The 23533-nt window shown below is 47.1% G+C and overlaps 1 protein-coding gene across 1 annotated transcript in view; it reads left to right on the top strand.

Moving 5' to 3' along the window:
- Positions 1-23533, top strand: part of SF3B2 (splicing factor 3b subunit 2) — a 461083-nt gene that overhangs the window by 132690 nt on the left and 304860 nt on the right. Inside the window, exons 5-7 of the mRNA XM_086938496.1 lie at positions 1909-2002; positions 2316-2416; positions 3601-3697. Coding sequence (XP_086794622.1) covers positions 1909-2002; positions 2316-2416; positions 3601-3697 — 292 coding nt within the window. The remainder of the gene's footprint in view (positions 1-1908; positions 2003-2315; positions 2417-3600; positions 3698-23533) is intronic.

Below are 23533 nucleotides of genomic sequence, written 5' to 3'. Positions count from 1 at the left end.
TCTAAAAAAAAATGGAAAAGTCACTTCCGTCTGCAAAGACAAGTGTCTCCTCATGCAGGACGTCTCCTCTGTAATATTCTACTCTTCGGTCAAGACCACTCCTTTGGACGGCCGCGTCTCCGATGAGGACCCACATGTCGGGCGCCAACTGCGGAAATTTACCTTTTGATGAGCACACCGGTGCAGGGATCACCCTTTCCTACCCACGGATCCGTAGACCACCAGCACTGATTACTCATGAGTGGGACCATGTCCATTCAACACCGTCAGGTGTTCTAGGAGGTAGTGCATTGAATACACAGCCCATGGTGCTTATATACAGAGTTTGTTGCAGAGTAAGCATGTAGTTACAAATAGAAGGTACAAGCATACATAGGAATAACTACAGACAAACACGGGCAGATGAGAGATCACTTAGTCAACAAAGTGGGAGGGGGAACCGAACTGCTCACATCAGCACAAAATATGACAGTTACATCTATACCCAGGTGCATTCCAGCAGCTATGGGCCCACGTACATTGCTTTTAGCTGAGTCAGGAAGTCAACTAAAATAGGTAGCACAGGCAGGAAAAGACAAGCAGCAAAGGACGGGAGAATTACAAAGGAAAGGAAATGAACACCGCAACCAAAATGGCTGCTGCTTAGGCCAAATAAAAAATTACGCGTTTTCCACATAGGGTTGAGCTTTGTCCGGTATTACTTGAGTAAGCTCGCGATGCGGTGTTTAGAATACCTTCATTTATTATATCTGTAAGTGTATAAAAGGATGTGGGATTGCATAACTGACTTTTGCCACACTGTATAGAATTGATAAATGGTGGCTTTGCTGGTATATGTCAGTAGTGTTGGCATATCATTGTTTACATGTAACACACACTGGTGAATGGCAGTTTTGTTATGGTTAGCTGATAGTTTTCATTGAAAAGGTGATTTTATATTTTCTTAATAACTTTTGTTGTGTTTGAATCTTTCCAACAAAAGTTAATTTGGCTTGCGTTCTTGCAGATATCCTTATTGGGGAGGGATATGCCATTTTAACAGTATAAAGAGCCAGCTTCCTACACAAATGCCTTTACAGCATGAGGTTTTGGAACCCTGACCTTCTCACTCTGGTTGGGAATCCCAAATGGATCCCTCCTCATCACTGATTAAATAATTTGTTTCCTTGATTCACGGCTCGGCTGTTCACAAACAAGGCCTTGCGTCAACCAATCCTGTGGTGAGTACTCTTGGATCCTTGCTCCCTCTCGGGTTTGTGGACCTGGAACCCGAGACAGGGCCAATCCGGGGTTCAAGAGTCTTGTCTATGATATCCCCATTAGGAGTTTACAAAAATATTTTGTATGAATTTTAAAAATAATTTTTAAAAAGGCCATGTGCGGTGGGTTGGAGCAGCGACTTGGCCATAGAACTCTGTGCCTCCCTTCAAATTTCCGCCCGACTCCAATCACTGGCGGTCTTGAGTACTGGGTCTGGCCACAGGCATTGCATTTGGGGTGCAAGTTATGTATAGAATGGCTGTTCTGCGATGTTAAAAAAATGGATTCCCTGTTAACTGTGGAAGGCATTGAAACCCCAATTCATAAACCTGTTGCAGATGGAAGTGGATACACAAGATATCTAGTAAATATTTGGAATGCACCTTGAAAGTTACCTTTAGTTACACAGAGGATCAGTCATCATCTTCCTTGCTTCAGGTTTCAATGCACAGCATTCTGAAATCAGTTTTTTCTTTTTTGGGCTGCATGAAGTGAATCTCACTGCTGAGGTTTCTTGGCTGGCAGGTCTCCTTGGGAATAGGGACTTTCATGCACTTTATGGTTTGTGGATAGTATCCTTCATTGAAGCGATTTTTCTCTACTTCTTTAAACTGCTGTCTTTGACCTATCTCTAAAATATTGTAACAGGAGCGGCAGCAGCAGGAGATGGCAAAAATGAACGCTGCGACATCCCGACCTTCAGATGTAGGATCCAGGCCCACGGTGTCCATGTCCTCACGAGGTAAGCTGGCTGCATGGTAGGGATTCTGCTCTGTCATGTAGGCCCCTGCCAGTTAATAAAAAATGTTCCTCGAAGAGAACAGGAAGAGGTTTGGAGTTGTTTTCTGTGGGGGCGGCACAAAATATGAGTGGTTCATAGGATATCCACTGCTTTGGTGAAGTGGGGTGTGCTAAATATTCAAACATGGCTTGGATTGGCTCATGTGGTCCTCGTGTGAATGACCAGGGCCAGGGGGTATGGTTTTCTTGTTGTCTACAGTTAATTTGAGAACCCCTAATTTGTGATGTTTTTTCCCTCATTCTTTTGTTTGCAGTTAGTGTTTCTTCTAGTGTTCCTTCGACTGGAACAACCATTACAACTTCAGTCAGCAGACCACGTGGTGCCCCACCTCCTCCGGGAGAAGATAGCCGTGAGGTAAGGACATAGTCTAACTTCCCTATAAGGCTAATTATACAGAGCCTTGCTATTTCATCTGGGGCGAGTAACCACTAAAAGAAACCAAGCTCAATCTGGTGGATTGGCGAAGCTCAGAAAGCTGCAGTACAGGTGAACGAAGAACCTCTAAATCCTAGTCATAAATGATATTGGATTGAAGTATTGCCATTTCTTGTGGAATCCTGAGGAATAAAATCTTAGGTCTTTCAAAGCTCCTCCGTATCCAACTTTTCCAGGAGTGAGCGCGCCCCTAGAGTGCTGCAATGTTTCCAGTTCAAACACAGCAACCCCCATGCACAAAGGTAAATTTGGTCATAAACTAATGTTGATGTTAAATCTATCTTTTTACGCCTGCCTGGAATTTGCTTAGGGATTCCTGGCAGACCTAAGCAGATACACTACTGCGGATTTTTCCTTCACAAGTCTGCAGAAATGATCAGTTCTAAATTCCACTCAAGGGATGGGCGGGCCGTGGACATATTAAGTCATGTTTTGCCCTGAAGTTTTGGAGCGTTCAAAAATATCTACATTTTTAGGCATTTCCACTCCTATCTGACCTATACTCACACTGAATATGGTCTGAGGTTTACCTCCCTTACATGATGGGAAGAGGAACTGTTTCCCCCCTCATTTGTAGGGCTGTAGAGAAAGTGCTTTCTTCACAGAGAAAAATGTTTTCTCCACAGAGAAGGGGGAAAAAAGTGCATTTGCGCAAGAGGCTGTGCAAATTTTCTGCTATGGCGAACTCTGCCACGAGGGTGGAATAGGAGCCTTCACAAAACGCCTCATGATTTTCCATGAAGTAAGCCTGGAAATCTGCTCCTGATGCAGTTTTCTAGTCTTCATTATGGGGATGTTTGTGAATAGAAAAAAACTACAGAAAAGTATGCTTTGTCAGAGGCACAGAGTGTGTGTGTGTATGTAATAGCACCCAGTTTGTCTTAAGGTGAAGCTTTAAAGTAGTGAATTACAATGTTAGTTTCAGTAAATAGCAACTACAGACGAAATCAGAGCAATTTCACATCAATCTGTGGTAGTGTCATAATGAACAATTCAGGTGTTTTTCTATTTCTTTCAGGGTTGTTCACCTTAGACAGAAATTCCTTTCTTCTAGCTGACTTAAGATGACAGTACCATCTCATTCCGTGTATGTTTTTTCTTAGTCTGAAGAAGCTGCATCTGGTCCCAAAATCCCCCAGGTCCTTGAAAAGATATTACAGCTGAAAGAGAGCCGACAGGAAGAAGATGAGTATGCTGCAGGTAAAGCTTTGTGTCTTCGGCTACCTAGTATAATTTTGTATATGGACAATAAGGAGCGTGAGACAAAAAAGTGTCTGAAATGATTCGTAAATGTTACTTTTGCTTTCACTTGGGGCATTTCTTGTTGTTCTTCTGTCTGCTCATGGAAGATAGAGTGAACTATTGTATTCTGTGTTCTCTGCCTTGTGGTTATGAATGGGTAGTGAGGTTTCTACTGGCGAGTGTTTTCACATTCTGATAATTAGTGTAGTATCAGTTCAGTTCATTAAACGTTATTTGATTTTTGATAAAAGTTTACTTCTCATCGAGCAGCAGCAATATATAAAAAAAGCAAACATCAGTAAAAATACATTGAATAAAAGTTTAGACAAAACTTACATCATTACATGAGAACAAATCATTCAAAATGAGATAAGTACTAACATTATCTTAGAAGAGCTAGTTCCTAAAATTCAGATACTTAATAGCTTACAGATCGAACACCAGGAGGAAAATGAGATACAAAAAAACATAATTTGGGTGTTGCTAGCAGCTATAAAAAAAGAAATGCAGGTCTAATTTTTCTGAACTGTTCAGCGATCAGAAGAGGCCTGATATTCTTCTGTCGAAGATTAGAACATTTCTGGCAAACAAGTAATACTTGAATGGTGTCACAAATCGAGATGTTGTCACCGTCGCAAACTGTCGAATTAGATGGTTAATACCAACACCCTTTGGAAGCCAGAGTTGGTGGAAAATGTCCAACTTGAACAGTGTCAGGAAACTATGTCTATCGGGCATGTTCAGAAGGGTTAGGGCTCTATCCCACTGACAGATTTGACCAGGACATACTTGCGCATGTTCTGCTTTGATAAAACATAATCTCCAATTCTGCAGTCACCTCTTGGGAGAAAGCCTGTTTGACCCATGCAAGATCACTTTATACTGTGTTCTTGGGTTTGGTAAATAGACCTTTGGATTTGGACTACATCATCTAAAAGCAAACAATCCAGAAGTATGAGCCTGTTGAAATGTAAATCCTCCTTGTGCTATACTAATCACCACATTAAAAGCGGACTAGCACGAACAAAATCTGGAAAAAAAATCATTTTAGTGAAATTTCCTTGACTAACAGCCAGTAAGTTTGTCTAAAACTTATTTTCTACCACCTGGACAGGGTCAATATTGACATACCCCCAGATTTCATTACCAAAGGTTGCCATTGGGACGCATTTAGCCATGTATACATCTAATAGACATTTGAGGAGCTTGTGCCTAATGCTTCTGGCAAAATCGTATAACCCCAAGATGGCTGTTTGTAGAGTCCCTCCATTTTTCTTAAGTAGATGTTTCCAACTGAGACCCGATTTGAGTAACAGACCGAGATGTGAGAAATGTTCCACTTTGGGTAAAACCTGACCCTGTGCTGATAAATTATAAGATTTGGTGTTCTTGGGACTTACCTAGAAATTGTGATTTCTCAAATTTGTGGCTCAGTCTAAGTTGTTCATAAAGTCGGTAAATGTGTCTAAAAGTCATTGGAGGCTCATAGCTGTACAAGCAATTAAAACTGCATCGTCTGCATATAAAAGTACTGAAATAGCTCTTTCATCAACTTTAGGGACATCGGAACCAGTTTCAATGAGCACCTAGCTAGCCGATTTATGACATTGATAAATAAAAAAGGGGCCAATCTGCAGCCCTGTTGGATGCCTTTTTAAGGTTCAAAGGAATGGGAGCATTCCATATCCTGTCCATATCAAACCACTCCTAGTGTAGTATCATCCCAATGTCTGAGCCAGGAAAGTGTTGCTGTTACTTTTGGTGGAGATTGTTAGGTATGCATTGTCTAAACCTAAGAAAAGGAACTTGAATAAGAGGCTTGTTATGAGACCCAACTGTGTTCAGTCATCATGCCAGCCTGCAGCCTCCAACATAACCTCGACTTGGATTAACGAAACCAGAAAATTGGAACCCCACTAGTGCCTTCACACCAGACAGCAGGACATGGCCTAAAAGCCTCTAGCAGAGTCTTACAGTATCTGCATCCTATAGAAATCTATGTGCAGAGGGTTATCCAGTGATACTACAACTCATGGAAGGTCGCAGTACTTTTTCACAGTGCTTTGTGTCATAATTGTATTGCCTTCTCACAGAAGATGTATTAATCTGATTTCTGAAAAAGAGCCATTTTGTGCGAAGTTTGTTGTGCTGGTATACGATATGTGTTGCATTTATAGTGAATAGTTTACTGTGGTAGCTTTCATGTAGTTGAAACTGTTGGGCAATGGTGCAGTGCAATATTTCTATTGTAGGATAATAGGTGGTCTTGCTTGAGGTCTGTTCAGCCTCACTTGTGATTTCCAATGTTTCTATGCATCACATCTATTTGGGCAGTGTATAGAGGGAATACTATATTGAGCCACATTTCAGGTATGTGTGACCAGCTAATGTCTCATGAGCCACATCTTTCAGCAGTGCTCTTTCAATTCTGTATGGTGTAGGACTGCTTCCCAGTTACATTGCTGAAACCTGCACTGTGCCTCTTGCATATGATTGCAGTTCAAGCCTCTTTGATTTCTGGAAGTGGGTCTACTTTTAAATGCAATCACATTCCAAGTCTTGTTCCATGCCAAGCCACGAAGCCCAGCTGCTGGCTTGGTTTCCTAGTAAACTTCATATGAACCATTCTGTTTATTATTTTTTATATACCATGTATTAACATCAAGATAGACTGTGACATGCTTGTTTACATTCTGATGAGAAGAAAGAAAATAAGAGGAGGGAGCTTCGATTACCACCATGATTAAGATCTAAATAATGTTTCTAAGGCACTGGCATTTCTGAAGAAAAGGTTTTTTCCCCATTGAGGGTGGCAAGTGGCACTGTGTCTGATTGACCATAGTATCATTTAAGGAACAAAAGACAAAGTATTACATATTTTAAATGACTGACCAGATAACTGTTGGTAATTTTCACACACCAGTTTCGGTGCTGCTGCTCTCTGGCAGTGGGGATGCAATCTCTGGGCACCCATCTATGTGCTGCTGCTGTGTAGATTCATGGTTAGTGCGTAGATGGTTTTCGGCATAAGTTTTGCTGCCTTAGTTTTTGTAGTGCAGGATGTACCTGATGTTGGAGAAGCCATGTCAAAGAGATTTTTAAAAGAGCGCAAAAGAAATACTGTGTGTTCGAGGCATATGGGCTGCAGATCACACACTAGTGCATAGATCGCCATCTGGAGGGGGGCCCGGATGATTTCACTTTGTTGTTGTCCTGGAAGAGTCTTTCTATGGTAGATGAAGACTCCTCTGGAGCATAGTGTGCATGGGCATCGACTCCATCTTCAGATTGTTTTGTTCCGCCATCGGGCTCGATGTGTTTGTCGCTCGGTCCCGTTACCGATCTCCTTTCGATGCCCATTCTTTCATTTCTACCGTCGGTATAGTCTTCGATCGCGCTTTCCTTCATACTCGCTTCGAAGAATCCTGCACTTCTCGATTCCGGCGATCGTCTGGGCCGTTAGGCCCAACTCCGCCATTGGGCCTCTGGCTCATGGAAAGAACACCCTTCAAGAAGTGCCCTCAGTGTGGACACAAATTTCCCCAAAATTGATCTACATGAGGTGTGCAATCTGTGCTTGTCCCCAGAGCACGAGAGCCAAGATTGCCAGGCCTGCACTTCGTTCCGATCCAAGAAAACTATCAAGGACCGTCGAGCTCGAAGAGTCATGGCGCGATCCTCTTCATCAACACCAGATCTCATCATAGACAAAACTCCAATCGGTCTAGATTCGGAAGAACAACAGCAGGAAGACGTCGTTGTTTCCGAAGCAGAGGATTTAGCTTCCGTAGCCGAAGAACAAGTAGACGATGACGATCTCATTCCAGCTGGTCAACAGGTCGCGAGTATAATCGTCGACCCTGCTCACACCCCCATACCGGGCCAGGCTTCGGTTCCACCTCCACCTTCAGGTCCAGGTGCACACCGATCACAAACTTTCGACTCCCCGACTTCGGGTTTGGCAATGAAAACTACCAAGAAGGCTCTAGACGACTCGGGCTTGAGTCAGCCTGTCGGTCCCGAGAAACAAAAAGTCCTTAAACTAAAACTAACTCCGGCACCAAAGCAAACCTCGGTACCCAAATCGGTCGAGCCGAAAAAAAGCTCTGCACGAAACCAATTTCCACACCGAAAACTATCGAACCGAAAACCACTCCGGTACCGAAACCGATCCAACCAAAGGCCACTTCGGCCCCTAAACATACTTCGGCACCTAAAGTCGCCAACCCGAAACACAGTTCGGAACCAATAACTCCAAATCCGAAAACATCCGATCCGAACAAAAAATATGAGCCGAAGAAATCTTATGAACACAAGTCTTCGGAACTGAAACCAAAATCTGCTCCAAAGACTGTAAAATATGCTGCTAAACCTTCTAAACATCTCGGCCCCAAACAAGACAAGTCTGTGCCGAAAAAGGATGCTTCTACAGAAGAGCTTTTCCATCCAGATCCAAAAAAAAAAGACTCTTCTTATTCATCCAAAGACTGGACATGTCATTACTGTGCCTGCTAAAAGAAAACAGGACCCTCCCCCCACACCTCAAGTACCTCTCAAAAAGCATGCACAAACTTCTCTATCAGGGTACCTTTACCACTTCCACAGGTACCAGACTTTCACATTTCCCCTGCACATTCACCATTCATCTCATACAGCCCTGCACCAGCAGATGATAATGAGGATGATTACTCAGGGGGGATAGAAGATGAGCAACCCCTAGATGACCCAGATAATATTCTTAGGCCATCAAATGATCAAAAGATTCAAAATGAATACGGTCCAGAACCTGCTTTAACTCTTGGTATGAAATTACTGAAAGACTTCAAGCCGGTCTCGACTATATTATTAGCCAACATAAAGGGAGAAGCAGCATCTGTGGCGATCCGCCAGAAGTTGAAGGAAACAGATATAACAGATCAGCCAATTGAGCTTGCCAAAATCATAGAAAAGTGCTATGAAGAATTAGGTAGAGACAGCTTGGGTGGGAAACCAGTAAAGCCCCAACTGCTCGAAAATCCTGAAAAATTATTTATTAAAAATAATTTAAACACTCCTAAAAAGAGCTGGGATGGAAATAAACAATCCACTCCCAAGGAAAAAGTTTTCCAGTCCAGAGGAAGGTCTCCTCGACGGAGGGAAAGAACTCCGACTCGAGAACACCAGTCTCCCCAGAGGGAGCCCTCTGAGAAAAGATACAACCTTAGAAATAGGGATAATTTGAAAAAACCTTATAGATATTAAAGTATTGATACACGTCCCTCTCAATCTTTTTCGCAGAAATCGGAAAGAGGACGGTCAGACCCAGGAGAGCACACCAAGTCCAAAGACAAGGAACCTGCTCAGAGTAAAAAATCTCAATTTCCAAAAAAGAAGGTAGCCAGTATTAGAGTAATCAACCATGCCGAGAATACTGAGGACACAGTTGAAAAACGGGGAGTGGGCACAGACAATGTTAGACAGTGCAGCAGAAATCAGTATAGCCCGCAAGATCTTGAGTCATCTGGAGACAGTGATAATTAAACAACAGGGGGTGGTGATGAACAGAGTTTCTGAATTAAGCAGAATACTCTCACCCAGTAAAGAGATCAGGGCTTGATCCAACACCGTTTTTTAGCTCACTGCACCATCCCAGCTCAGAACCTGGCTATATGCAAATTAGTCTGTCCCTGGCCCAGTGCATCATGGGAACAGGGCAGACCAAACTACCAAGCCAATTCTTTCACTGGGAAGGAAACAAGCTTCCGGGGACCGGTTTCTGGCATTACAGCCGTCTTCGGCCCGGCTTGCTTGAATCCTGATGGTGCAATGAGCAAGGGACTCACGTCTGAGTATACCCTTCCACGCTTATGGTGGACAAAATAATTAAACAGGGGGTGGTGATGGACAGAGTTTCTGAATTAAGCAGAATACTCTCACCCAGTCAAGAGATCAGGGCTTGATCCAACACCGTTTTTTAGCTCACTGCACCATCCCAGCTCAGAACCTGGCTATATGCAAATTAGTCTGTCCCTGGCCCAGTGCATCATGGGAACAGGGCAGACCAAACTACCAAGCCAATTCTTTCACTGGGAAGGAAACAAGCTTCCGGGGACCGGTTTCTGGCATTACAGCCGTCTTCGGCCCGGCTTGCTTGAATCCTGATGGTGCAATGAGCAAGGGACTCACGTCTGAGTATACCCTTCCACGCTTATGGTGGACAAAATAATTAAACAACAGGGGGTGGTGATGGACAGAGTTTCTGAATTAAGCAGAATACTCTCACCCAGTCAAGAGATCAGGGCTTGATCCAACACCGTTTTTTAGCTCACTGCACCATCCCAGCTCAGAACCTGGCTATATGCAAATTAGTCTGTCCCTGGCCCAGTGCATCATGGGAACAGGGCAGACCAAACTACCAAGCCAATTCTTTCACTGGGAAGGAAACAAGCTTCCGGGGACCGGTTTCTGGCATTACAGCCGTCTTCGGCCCGGCTTGCTTGAATCCTGATGGTGCAATGAGCAAGGGACTCACGTCTGAGTATACCCTTCCACGCTTATGGTGGACAAAATAATTAGAGGGGTCCGACTCCAGCCCTGGCGGAGTATGCACCAGCACTCGTACAGTTTTGCAGCGTGAATCTTTCTGGATTCACTATGCTGTGCATTATCCGCGGTCTAGTGGTTGGGTCCAGAATCGTAGACTTTTGTTTGTTTTTTTTTTTTTTTCCGTAGCCCAGGTGGGCGTCGACGTCCCACCTTTTGGGGCCTTCCTGTGACGTCCGCATGCTTCCTGCGGAAGCTCCCACCCTTGGGCGCCATCTTCAGATTCTTTTTTCCGCCGTTGGGTCTGGATTGTTCCCGAGAGGGCTCCAGAGATTAGGAGAGAAGAAGCAAGATTCGAGTTTTTAGAGAGAAAAACATTGGAGAAGACGAAGGAAGTCTACACCATCGAAAGGACGACGAAGAAAGAAAAGATTTCAACACAATTCGACGTCCAGAGGAGAATGCGCAATCAGGGGGCCCCCTGAACGCAAGATATGGACAACACACCATTCAAATTCTGCCGCAACTGCCATCATAAGTACGCGCAGAAGGACCAACACCCAGTCTGTAACCTCTGCCTGCCGGTCGGCCATGTAAGCAAGGACTGCAACGCCTGCTCCGCATTCACGCCGAAGACTCTTCGAGTGAGAGAGAGGCAAAGAATAGCAAACTACACCATGCAGGGCAAGGGCCAACCACCATCCCTTCGAGACCTGGGACTCTCGACCGACGAGGATTACGCCGCCGAAGAAGACATCGGCTACACGGTCGCAGAGACCGATAATAAGAAGACTACTGAAAAGGTAGGAGACTCGACGCCCCAAAAAGGCCCGAAAGACTCTAGACAGTCTTCCCAAGACTCTCGAAAAAACGAGGGCAAGACCCAGAAAGCGCTGACGCCGAGAACTTCGGCGTTCGCAGCAACATCCAGGCCCAGCGGATCCTCACAGAACGACTCCCTGGCGCCGAGGGACGGCGACCAACCAAAGTCGTCGAAAAGCGTCCAAGAAAAGGAGCGCTCTACTCCGAAAACATCTTCGAAGTCGAAGACGCAAGACCAGTCTCTACGCTGAAAACAGCCTCACCGCCGAAACCAGTCTCGACGCCGAAAACCATCTCGACGCCATCTAGCGCGCCAAAGAGAGCAGCACAACCACTCGACGCCGACCAGGCGGCGGAGTTGGAAAGAAAGAAGAGGAGACTCTAAGCAGAGATGGAGAACATCCTGCAACGAAAGAAAGATTTTGAAGAAAAAATTAAATCTTACACAATTCCTTTGAGGCCCAAGTCACAGGTAGTACATTTGGTTGAGGAAGAAGAGGAAGAATTCGAGGTAGAACCAGCGTCGGAGAGCTTAGAAGATCTGGCATATCAGGAAGATGATACCCCCTATTACGAAGAGGAGGGAGATGACGACCAGAGGGTGTACCAAGAATCAACATACTCAGATACACAGGAGGTAGAGTGGCAGGACATCGAAGCTGAGAGTCCAGAAGAGGGAGTGGACACATATCCAGCGAAGCCCTCGCCGCCGGACGGCATTGGACTGTACAATGAATGCATCAGGAACGCAACAACAGCGTTCAGAGTCAAGCTCGAGGAGGAGGTGCAGAAAGGGGATTTCCTAGTAGAAACACTACTCCCAATGCACACTAGGAGCCAGTACCTACCAAGGCTTGAAAGCATCAAAGGGCAAGGAAGAGAGGCATTCAAGGAGCCTGCTACTTGTAAACCCGTCACGCCAAGGACGGAGAAAAAATACAAGCACTCCTCAAAGGACCCACCCTACATACAGGGGACAGTCGCTGCTGACTCCATCATCACTGCAACAGCAAGAAGGGCCAATTTGCCAACTACTTCAGGTCCACCCCCTGACAAAGAGAGCAGAAGGATGGACCTAACAGGAAGAAAAATCGAAAGGAGTGCACTACGCACTGACGCATGGCTAATTCCAACGCACTGCTCAACATACACCATTACCAAATCATGGAGGAACTGGGGCAGTTGGTGAAACACCTCCCTCAGGAATACCAACAAAGGGCTTCACACCTGGTAGAGGAGGGGAAGAACTTGGCAAACTATTGCCTAAAAACAGCACTGGACGGGGCAGACACGGCCAGCAGGCTTATGATGCTGGGCATCACAGAAAGAAGACCAGCCTGGCTCAGAATATCAGGCTTTAAACCGGAGGTGCAACACAACAGCCTGAACACTCTGTTCAACGGTGAAACGTTGTTCGGAGCACCAGTGGACAACAAGTTCTCACAGCTCAAAAAGGATAATGACACCGCAAGATCCATGGGGGCCTTGCAATTCAGGGGAGCGAAGAGAGGGACCCCGTCACGGAGACCACACAGGAGAGGGGGAAACCAACCGGGAACGTCACATCAGTCCCTTCCAACATTCCCACCAAAGCGACACCCATACGCAACAAGGCCAGCAAAAACAGCAGTGGCAATACCAACATAGGGGCCAGTCCTTTCGCGGGAGGGCGAGTGGACGTGGAAACAACAGGAGGGGTGGACAGCAAACCACCTCCAAGTGACTCAGCCACATTGAGAGTGCACACCCTACAAAAAACTCCAAGGGTGGAGCACAAAAACAAAAAACAGGAGTGTCCGCACCGAAAGACCACGAGCACGTAACACCTGTGGGAGGAAGATTTAAAGGTTTTCTCTAGGAGTGGTGAAAGATTACAACAGACAAATGGATCATCAACACAATACAGTACGGGTACTGCATTGAGTTAGAAAAGACACCACCAAGCAGAAAACCAAAGAAAAGAGCACTAGCAAAGAAGGAACTAGAGCTTCTTCAGAGGGAGGCAGAGGAGCTCCTACTAAAGGAGGCTATCGAGCCTGTACCTCCCATGGAAAGGCACAAGGGGGTGTACTCTACGTACTTCCTAGTACCCAAGGTAGACGAAACAATGAGACCCATCCTGGACCTAAGGTTCCTCAACAAATTCATAAAGACACAAAAATTCAGAATGACATCCCTGCAAGAAGTACTTCCACAGATACAAACAGGGGACTTCATGGTCACCATAGACCTAAAAGATGCCTACCCGCACATCCCAATGAACAGACGGCACAAACATCTGCTACGTTTTGCAATCCACTCAGATCACTATCAATTCACAGCATTGGCCTTCGGACTAAAATCAGCACCGAGGGTATTCACAAAGTGTCTGGCAGCAGTCGCAGCGCACTTAAGGAGGGAAGGGATACACGTATACCCTTACCTAGACAACTGGCTAATAAAGGCAAAGTTATACAACACGTGCAAACAGCACGCTCAAATAGTGACAGACACACTGATGGCCCTGAGTTTCTCCATCCACTGGAAGAAATCCTCGATAAACCCAGAACAGGTCAAGATATTTCTGGGGGCAAAAATCAACACCGTGCAGGGGAAGGTGTTCCCCAGCGAGACGAGAACAATGGCGCTGTTGAAGGAGGCGCGCCTCTACCAGAAGGGACAAGTTCTGACAGTGAGGACGGTGAGCAAAATGATGGGCATGATGGCCTCATGCATCCACATAGTACCAAATGTACGACTACACATGAGACCACTCCAGGAGTGGCTGCAGGACCAATGGTCACAAGCGACAGGGTGTTGGGAGGACCTAGTGGTTGTAACGCACGCAGTGCACGAGGAGATATCATGGTGGAACAAAGGAAACATAACAAAGGGGAAGCTTCTAACACCACCAACACCAACAGTGACCATCACCACAGACGCATCCCAAAAGGGATGGGGAGCAAACATGGAAAAACTCTGAGTGAGGGGCCTGTGGACACAAGCGGATGCGGTCAAGCACATCAATTACCTAGAACTAAAGACCGTTCTCCTAGCTATGAAAGCCTTCCAGACGAAGTTTTACAATCAAACAGTGCTGATCCAGTCGGACAACACAACAGCGATGTTCTACTTAAACAAACAGGGAGGAACACAATCACCCCATCTGTCAGAGCTAGCGCAGGAAATTGGAAATGGGCAATACCACTGAAAATAGATCTACTGGCGATACATCTGCCAGGAAAAGACAACGTGGAAGCGGACTGGCTCAGCAGACAGACATCGGCCTCACACGAATGGGAGCTGAATGCACAAGAAACAAAGAAACTGTTCGACAAGTGGGGAACACAGTCAATAGACCTGTTTGCAACACACCAGAATGCAAAATGCCAACATTTCGCATCGAGACAACCAGGGGAAGGGTCCCTGGGGAATGCCCTATGGATAAGCTGGTCAAAGACATTTGCCTACGCTTTTCTGCCGATTCCCCTGATACACAAGGTACTCAGCAAGTGCAGGGCAAGCAACATGACCCTGATACTGGTCGCACCCCAGTGGGCCAAGCAGACATGGTACTCACAGATTATGGAAATGACACAGAGTGCACCACACAAATTTGGGAGAAGAAAAGACCTACTCTCCATGTAAAACGGAGAGGTGTTGCATCACGAGCCAGAAAGTCTCAGCCTACCAGCCTGGCTCCTGAGGACATAGTTTGCACACCTAAAGCTACCAGAGAGCACCCTGAGGGTACTTCGAGAGGCAAGAAGACCAAGCACACGTAAGTGCTATGTGGCCAAATGGAAGAGGTTCACATTATGGTGCAGAAAGGAGGGACTGCACAACAAAATAACAAGAGACTCTACAGTGCTTAAGTACCTCACGCACCTGCTCGAGACCAACCTGAGCTCATCATCGCTAAGGGTACACCTAGCAGCCATTGTCGCCTACACTAGAGGAGAAACAGGCAAAAGCTTCTTTACTTCTTTGATTGTAAAATGATTCTTGGAAGGTGCAAAAAGGATCGCACCACCTAAAAGGTTGCCAGCACCTGCATGGAACCTCAATATAGTGCTGACAGAACTCATGAGGGCACCTTTTGAACCAATGCATAAAGCCTCACTACAGATGCTAACGTTAAAAACAGCATTCCTAGTGGCAATTACCTCGCTGCGCAGAGTAAGCGAGCTGCAGGCATTAACGCTACAGGAACCCTACATACAAATTCACAACGATAGGGTGTTAATGTTAATGTTAAATGAATTTGTAACGCGCACGGCTGCCCCAGCCAAAGGGCGTCCGGCGCTTGCCGTAAGAGGTGTAACGGTGGTGAGAGTTGGTTCTGTCACAGTGAGGCAGTTGTACATTAACAGAAGAGATCGGTTTGATCGCTTTCCTAAAAGGTAGAAGGGTGGTGATGAGAACGGACTCACACTTTATGCCAAAGGTGGTGTCCAAGTTCCACATCAACCAGACAATTCAAATACCACGTTTTTTCCAGAAACCAACAACAAAAGCAGATAGGGCACTGCACACCCTGGACGCGAGACGGGCAGTCATGCATTACATAGAGAGAACTAAAGATCCCAGAAAAACAAAACAGTTTTTTGTATCTTTTGCTGAAAGTTTCATGGGCAAAGCTGTTACTAAAGGGACAATTGCACGATGGATCGCGCAAGCTATACAATTCTGCCACAAACAAGCTGAACAAGAACTAACAGAGGGGCCACGGGCCCATTCAACAAGGAAAAAGGGAGCTACTATAGCCTTTTTGGCAAACACTCCCATTCAGGACATATGCCTGGCGGCAACATGGGCTTCTGTGCACACGTTTACAAAACACTACTGTGTGGACATACAAATGAACAAGGAAGCACAAGTGGGACAGAAGGTGCTTCTGCACATATTCAAGAACCCATGCTCATCTTCCACCCGCCCGCCACAATAACAACAACCCGCTACAAAGTCTATGCACAGCATAGTGAATCCAGAAAGATTCACGCTGCAAAACGAATAGTTTCTTACCTGTCGGTGTAGTTTTGCAGCTTGAAGATCTTTCTGGATTCACTAGCGAACCCACCCACCTCCGCCAGAAAGATGAGGCTGGAGAAAGTAGGAGGTAAACAAAAAAAAATAAAAAATGGACTTTAAGGGAACTTTAAGGGAAAGAGCGGTAAAAGAAAAAGATATAAACATTGCCATACAATTCGGAAACAGAACACAAACGGGAAAAGAAAAAAGAATCCGAAGATGGTGCCCAAGGGTGGGAGCTTCCACAGGAAGCATGCCGACGTCACAGGAAGGACACCAAAAGGTGGGACGTTGACGCCCACCTGGGCTACGAAAAAAAAAAAAAAAAAAGACTACGATTCTGGACCCAACCACTAGACCGCGGAATGATGCACAGCATAGTGAATCCAGAAAGATCTTCAAACTGCAAAACTACACCGACGGGTAAGAAACTATTTGTTTCGTCCGTCCATTTAAATACCTCCTCTGGGGTATCAAAGAAGTGGGTGCGTGATTGGAACACCATTCGCAGGCGAGCCGGGAACAACCAGGCATAGTCTGGGAATACCAGGATGCGGTGATTGTCGTACAGCAGTGGTTCCTTGGCCTGAGTCTGCTGCAATATAGCGTCACGGTCGTGGTAGTTCAAGAGTTTTGCGATCACTGACCTTGGGCGGGCTCCCACCGGGGGCTTCTGAAAGAGTGCCCTGTGGGCCTGTTCCACAACGAAGCAGCGGGACATGGAGTCGGGGGAGCTATTTTCCAGCCATTGCGTGAGGAAGTGCTCCATATTGCCATTCTCGCAGCCCTCTGGAAAGCCAACAAAGCGCAGGTTGTTCTGCCTGGCTCGCCCCTCCGCATCCTCAACCCGAAGTGCAAGGCCCTTCTGAATGTTTTCCATATTCGCCACCTTCTGCTTCAGGGCTGTGACATCGTGCTCCACGCCTGAGATGCTGGTCTCCGTCTCGGTGATTCGGGCCACTGCAGTCCACAGATCCTGTCGCAGTAGCATGAGGTCCGAGCCCACCGCGCCAATCTTGGCATCCAGCATGTCCCTCAATTGAGTGATTGCTGCCATCAAAGCCGCGTTGTCCGGCCCAGCCTCCTGCTGGCCCCCGGCTGCGCCCGCTGCCGTTCCTGGGCGGTTACATTTATCAATATTCCCATGCTTGATGGTGCCGCTGCTGCCCTTACCTCTCGTCATGGCCACTTGTCACAGACGCTCCACAGACTCTAATCAGGCCGGACCAGCCGCCACCACGGGGCTGATTGAGCACTGACCAACTGGGAAAAGGCACCCCCGATCCGGGGCCCGGGCACCACCAACGCTGGGCCCCGCGTCCACCCTAGAGTCCGCCGAGCACAGTCACAGGTGCTGTCCCCCGGGCTCCCTCACGGCCCGACAGACCGTCGAATCAGGTGCTGCCAAGGGGAGGAACAGCAGTCGCCCCTCCCGCGGCCCGAACCTGCCGCTGATCTAACGCTGTATCCCAGGTAAAAACAAGCAGGGGGCTCCATCCTCGTTGTGCAGAGGGGCCCCTGCCGCCACAACCGGCGTTCGAACACAATGCCACAACCGGGTCTCCACTGCTCCCGGGGGTCCGCCGCTCGCACAGCACCCAAGAATTCAGATATGTGGCCGCGGGGCCCCGCACCAGCCCCTCTCAGCTTAACTCACCCTCACCAGGTTCGTGGCAACCGTAAGTGCATCACACAGTAGCCGCCGGGCCCAGTAGCCTCTGTCATCGTGCCACAGGATCTCTGGGGTATCCCAGACCCGGTCCTCAAGATCAGCCGCAGCCCGCTGTCCCGATACTTTGCTGGGGGGGTGGGGGGGGTGGAAGGAAGGCGTCTGCCACAGAAAATGGCCCCAGGCCCACTGCAGAGCACCCCCCCCCCGTGGGCTCACCGTCCATATCAATTGCAATGCCGATCCGTGGACACAGGCCCAGGCCGAAGGGGGTGGGGGTGGGGGTGGAATGCCGCAGAGGGCCACCTAATTGACTGTGCCCCAACCGGCCTCCGCGGTACAAAAGGGGGTGGTGATGGACGGAGCATCTAAACCAATCAAACACTCACACCCAGTCAACAGATCTGGGTTTAATCCACCACCGTTCTTTAGCCTACTCTGCCACCCCAGTTCAGACATGGCTATATGCAAATCAGTCTGACCCTGTGCCTCATGGGAACAGTCCAGCCCGAACTGCCAAGCCATGCCTTCCCTGGACCGGAAACAAGCTTCCTAGGACCGGTTTCTGGCATTACAGCCGTCTTCAGCCAGGCTTGCTTGAATCCAGTGGCAAACTCTCCTCACCGCGCCAGCACGGCCCGGACTACCTCTGTCTGTTCCAGTATTATCTTAAATAAATACACCATACATGGACATCTTTCTGTTCTCACACAACTCCATCATTTTCCCTAATGGCGAAAAACAATCTGAAGATGGGAGTCGATGCCCATGCGCACTATGCTCCAGAGCAGTCTTCATCTACCATACAACAACAACAAAGTGTAATCATCCAGGCCCACCACCAGATGGCGATCTATGCACTAGTGTGTGAATCTGCAGCCCTACATGCCAAGAACTGATGCATACTGGTAAGTAGCACTTTCCTTCCATTTTGAGTGCTAAGAGCCTCCACTATGAGGAGCGTATTGTCCGCTCTGGCAGCAATTCTAAAGTGATTTTAGGTCTCGCCTAGGCAGCGTGCCATGCGCTGCTCTAGGAGATGACCTTTAGAAATTGGTAAGCTCTTTTCAAGCACTCATGCTTATGCTGGCATCCACCTTGCAGGAGCGAGCAGCGGTGCACGCGGCCACGCTAATTGAAAACAGATGACCCGCACGCTGCTGCTCGCTCCTGCAAGGTGGATGCCAGCACAAACACGAGTGCTTGAAAAAAGCTGTTTGCATTTGCCTGCTCGCGTTCGCTTTAACTTTCACTTCCACAGTCAACTTTTTTTTATTTTTGCACCATGGAAAATCGCCAGCAATCAGTTTATATGCACTTTCTGCAAAATAGCATGTCACTGTGCACAATGCTATACTGCCCTCTCTTGACAGGATGAACTAAAAGCAGTTGAGACCTTTTATTTTCAGCACAAGAAATTAATAACAAATAAAGGCTGCAAAACTCTTTCATGTTCTGGAAATCTATACTTTATTTGTCAGGATTAGATATTTGCTTGCACTTGGTGAAAAAGGGAAAGGAACAGATTAACGCTTTGATGTTAATACGGGTTTGAATCCTAGTACAAATGTTATTATTTTCAACCAACTTCGACGTTACTTTGATCAAAGATTTCATGTCTGCGGGGATATTTCAAATGAGCCTTGGAATTCCTGTTGCTTGGGCACAGAAGAAAGCGAGGCACAGCAGTTTGACCTTGTGAGTTCATTGTTTGGTGAAACAGAGCTTTTGAACCACTCCCTCTTCCCAAAGCAGAGGAACCTTATAAGTGTTTAGCCATGCACAGTTGATGTTGTTGCACCAAGGATATTGTGCTGCATAACTTAATACTTATAAGGTCCCAAAAGTGTGACCTATTGGCCTTGCCAATGCTTGTTTTGAGTGTTAAGAGCTTTCTAACTCCAAAAGCCTTTGAGTGGTGTAAAAAATTGGCAGGTTTCTTCGCCGGTGAAGTCCAAACCACTCAGGCTAATCTTGGGGGTGGTGATAAACAGGATCTTGAGGTTGACTCTTCTCTTACTAGGAATTTGGCTTTTAAGTCATCTCCCGGAAAGACTCTTTAGCTGAATTTAAATCAGGCTTCCCTATCGATCCTTCAGTCCCTACCCCCCCAATAGACTGTTTAATTTATCTTTAGCTTCAGCCAAGGTGCCCATTGGCTGGAAACAGGCTATGATTATCCCATTTGCTTAAAAAATCTGCACCTGCAAATTATAGAACCATTTCCTTACTCCCAGCTTATGCTAAGGTCTTCGAGAAGCAGGTGACCGGCCGCTATGGTGATTTGTTGAGCTTAATGGGCTCCTCCACCCAGCTCATTCGGGCTTTAGGGCCCTGCACAGCACTGAAACTGCGCTGACTGAGGTATCTGAAGCCATCAGGGGCACATTGGATAATGGGTCAGGGCTGCTTAGGTTTTATTGGGTTTGTCAGAGGTGCTCGACACAATGCCACATGCCCTGCTATTAAATGGTCTACGAGAGATTGGGGAGGACGGCTTAGCCTGGAACTGAATTAAATCTTACCTGCAAGATACAATCCAACAAATTTGGATCCCTCCCTTCTCGGCTGCCCCTCAAAACTTGGATACTGGTGTTCCCCAGGGCTCGGTATTGAGCCCCTTGCTGTTTAATATTGATATGTCTCCGTTAATTCAGAGAGCAGACAAATTCAAGGCAAAAGTCATCTTGTATGCAGATAATAAGGGGAATGAAGCAAATTGAACACATGTGAAATCCTGCTTCACCACAGCTTGCCACTGGCTAGCTAAGATCCACTTGAAATGTAATGAGGACAAGACTGAGAATATTATCTTTGGGAATTTCCCTCCACAGTTCTGGCTCTCTTTGGCCAGACGATTCACAGTCTCCCACGGCTCAGGGTGGACCAGTAAAAAACTTGGGGATATGGTTTGAGATAAGTTGTCCTTTGGTCCTCAAATCAAAAGACTGACAGGAACATGCCTTGATATTCCGAAAGCTCTAAAGAAGTTCCTGAAACTTCTGTCTGTGCATGTTTGGAGAACAGTCATCCAAGCCATGGTTGCATCATGCATTGACTATGGCAATGTGTTATATGACGGCTTGCCTGGATATCTCTTCAACAGACTCCAGGTGATCCAGAATGTGGCAGCCCGGTTGCTACTCAACCTCCCAAAGAGGGCTAATGTCAAGCTACATCTCCGTGATCTCCACTGGTTGCCTGTAAAAAAAAAGAGTGAAGTTTAAGACCCTAGTGCTGTTAAATTCCGCCTTATATGGCAAAGGGCATTCCTATTTGAGATCTAGATTCAGGTTCTACACTCTGTCTAGGCAACTGTGATCCGTGAATAAGCTGCTGGCGGTAGATCACTGACCTGGCTGGGTGCGGTGGCCTGGAATCAGCTCCCGATTGACTTACGAGCTGTAAGTGATCCAGGTCTATTTGTAAGGAAGCTAAAACATGGATCTTTCAGTAAACTGTGCCTTCTCCTGCCTAACCGTTCAGTAGGGTATGCACCAGGACACTTCTTGGAGTAACTGTGTGCACTATAAGTGCTGTTAATATTAATAATTATAAAGTGGCTTGGGGAAGGGAGTTGTCCAGGTGAGTTGTGCTTGGTAAAACAAAAATGTGTATCATTACTGGAGCCATTCAAATCATTTCAGCAAGTTCCACATTTTGCCAAAGTTTTACTGTATGCCCATGAGGATTTGGCTGTGCCTGAGATAAAGTTGTCTTAGAAGGTTACATTTTACAATTATCAGAGTTGAAGAGAGGGGAACATATGTTAAAAAGTGAAGAAAAGGAGGAAGAATCTTGTCACACTGCAGGGTTGCCCCCAGGTATTTCAAATATTTTCTTCTTTCCTATACCTTACCAGACACCACAGTTGCTTGATTTTCTCCATAAAAGTATTAATTTGGTTAAGTGAAAGTTATATTTCCTACTTAGCAAAACAGAGGAGCCCTGAACATAATTTGGGCCTCCTTACTAAAGGAAAATACCCCCTTCTTTATAGGGCTCACCTGCTGATGCGCTTGCGCATAGCTGGCGAAGCTCTATAGTGGCTTATCCAGAGTTTAACCACTAGCGATTCCACTGGCGATTCCATGCAGTGCATGTGCTTTTTAACTCATTGCGCAAGCGTAATGAGTTAAAATGCGCGTGCACAGCATCAAATCGCCAGCTTGGTGCCGCCAGCCCAGCCATTCTCCTCCCCTAATTGCCCCCTGCTGCATCAAAGGCTTTTTCACGGCCGGCCGGCCGTGCTTTCAGTTTCACGGCCGCCAGGCCGTGTCTCCTTTCTACGCATTTCTCTGATGGCACTTCCTCAAACATAAAACATTTGTTAGAAGCTCTTCACTTCATACGTTCCCCAACCGTATGTACCTTATTACCAGTAGGCATGTGGTGACTTTAAAGTGCGTGAGCTTGCAGGAGAAATATGGTATTACCTCTCGTTACTATTGCAGGCAGGATAATGTGTCAACATACTTTATCAGCACTGCGCCCCTTTTACAAGCGCCGTGTTGGTTTCACATTCATTGCTGCGTATCCTATCTGGTCTCCCTTCCTCTCCCCCAATTAGTCATCAGGCTCCAGCACAGCCCTCCCTCTCCACCCGCCTGACTCCTCAGCTCTGCTGTGAGACAGTCGAGGCTGGAGCCCCAGGACGGTTCCCTTTCCTGAATGTCGCGCTGGTTTTGCTTTCGTTGTCTTGCCTTTACCCCCGCTCCTCCACCCAACTCTCTTCTCTCCCTCCCTTCTCTCCTCCCTCCCCCTCCTTTCACTCCTCCCTCCCCCTCCTTTCCAAACAGTGAGTGAACTCCACTGTTTTCGTCGGAGTAGACCAACGTGGACAGAAGCTTGTTTATCAGCACTGCGCCCCTTTTACAAGCGCCGCGTTGGTTTCACATTTATTGCTGCGTATCTTATCTGGTCTCCCTTCCTCTCCCCCAATTAGTCATCAGGCTCCAGCACAGCCCTCCCTCTCAACCCGCCTGACGACTCAGCTCTGCTGTGAGACAGTCGAGGCTGGAGCCCCAGGACGGTGCCCTTTCATGAATGTCGCGCTGGATTTGCTTTCGTTGTCTTGCCTTTACCCCCACTTCTCCACCCAACTCACTTCTCTCCCTCCCTTCTCTCCTCCCTCCCCCTCCTTTCACTCCTCCCTCCCCCTCCTTTCCAAATAGGGAGTGAACTCCACTGTTTTCGTCGGAGTAGACCAAAGTGGACACAAGCTTGTTTTAATAGGCATTGGGAGAAAGGGAGACTCGAAGTGGTCCGCATCAATACGGTAGGGACCAAAGATAATGACGGTGAATGCTGACCTTCGCTTCAGCATTATAATTTAGCTTCCCCCATCCTGCTTCGCATTACCGGCCCTCCCCACCCTCGGAGCACAAACGGAGCCTTTCTTAATCAAGTGTCAGCGCTTCCTTATTCGTCCTCCATTCCCTGGTCTGCCCGACCCTCCCTGACTCCCTACACCCCTCCTACACAGGTCCAGCGGGCACCTACAAGGTACGAGCTCCGCAGACTTCACAGACTTGCACGCAGAAGACAGTATTATACTGGCCTGGGTTCTCATCAAGTATTTTACCAGAAAAGTCCCAGCAATGGCTCCGTTTTCCACCCTACTAGTCTCCTCTGTGCACAACCCTCACTCACCCTCAAACACCCTCACTCACCCTCAAACACCCTCACTCACCCTCACACCCTCACTCACCCTCACACCCCCTCTCACCCTTACACCGCCTCTCACCCCCCTCACCCTCACACCCCCTCTC

This window comes from Lissotriton vulgaris, chromosome 9 (genome assembly GCF_964263255.1).
Source record: "Lissotriton vulgaris chromosome 9, aLisVul1.2, whole genome shotgun sequence".
NCBI lineage: Eukaryota > Metazoa > Chordata > Amphibia > Caudata > Salamandridae > Lissotriton > Lissotriton vulgaris.
This window is presented reverse-complemented; position numbering and strand designations above follow the sequence as displayed.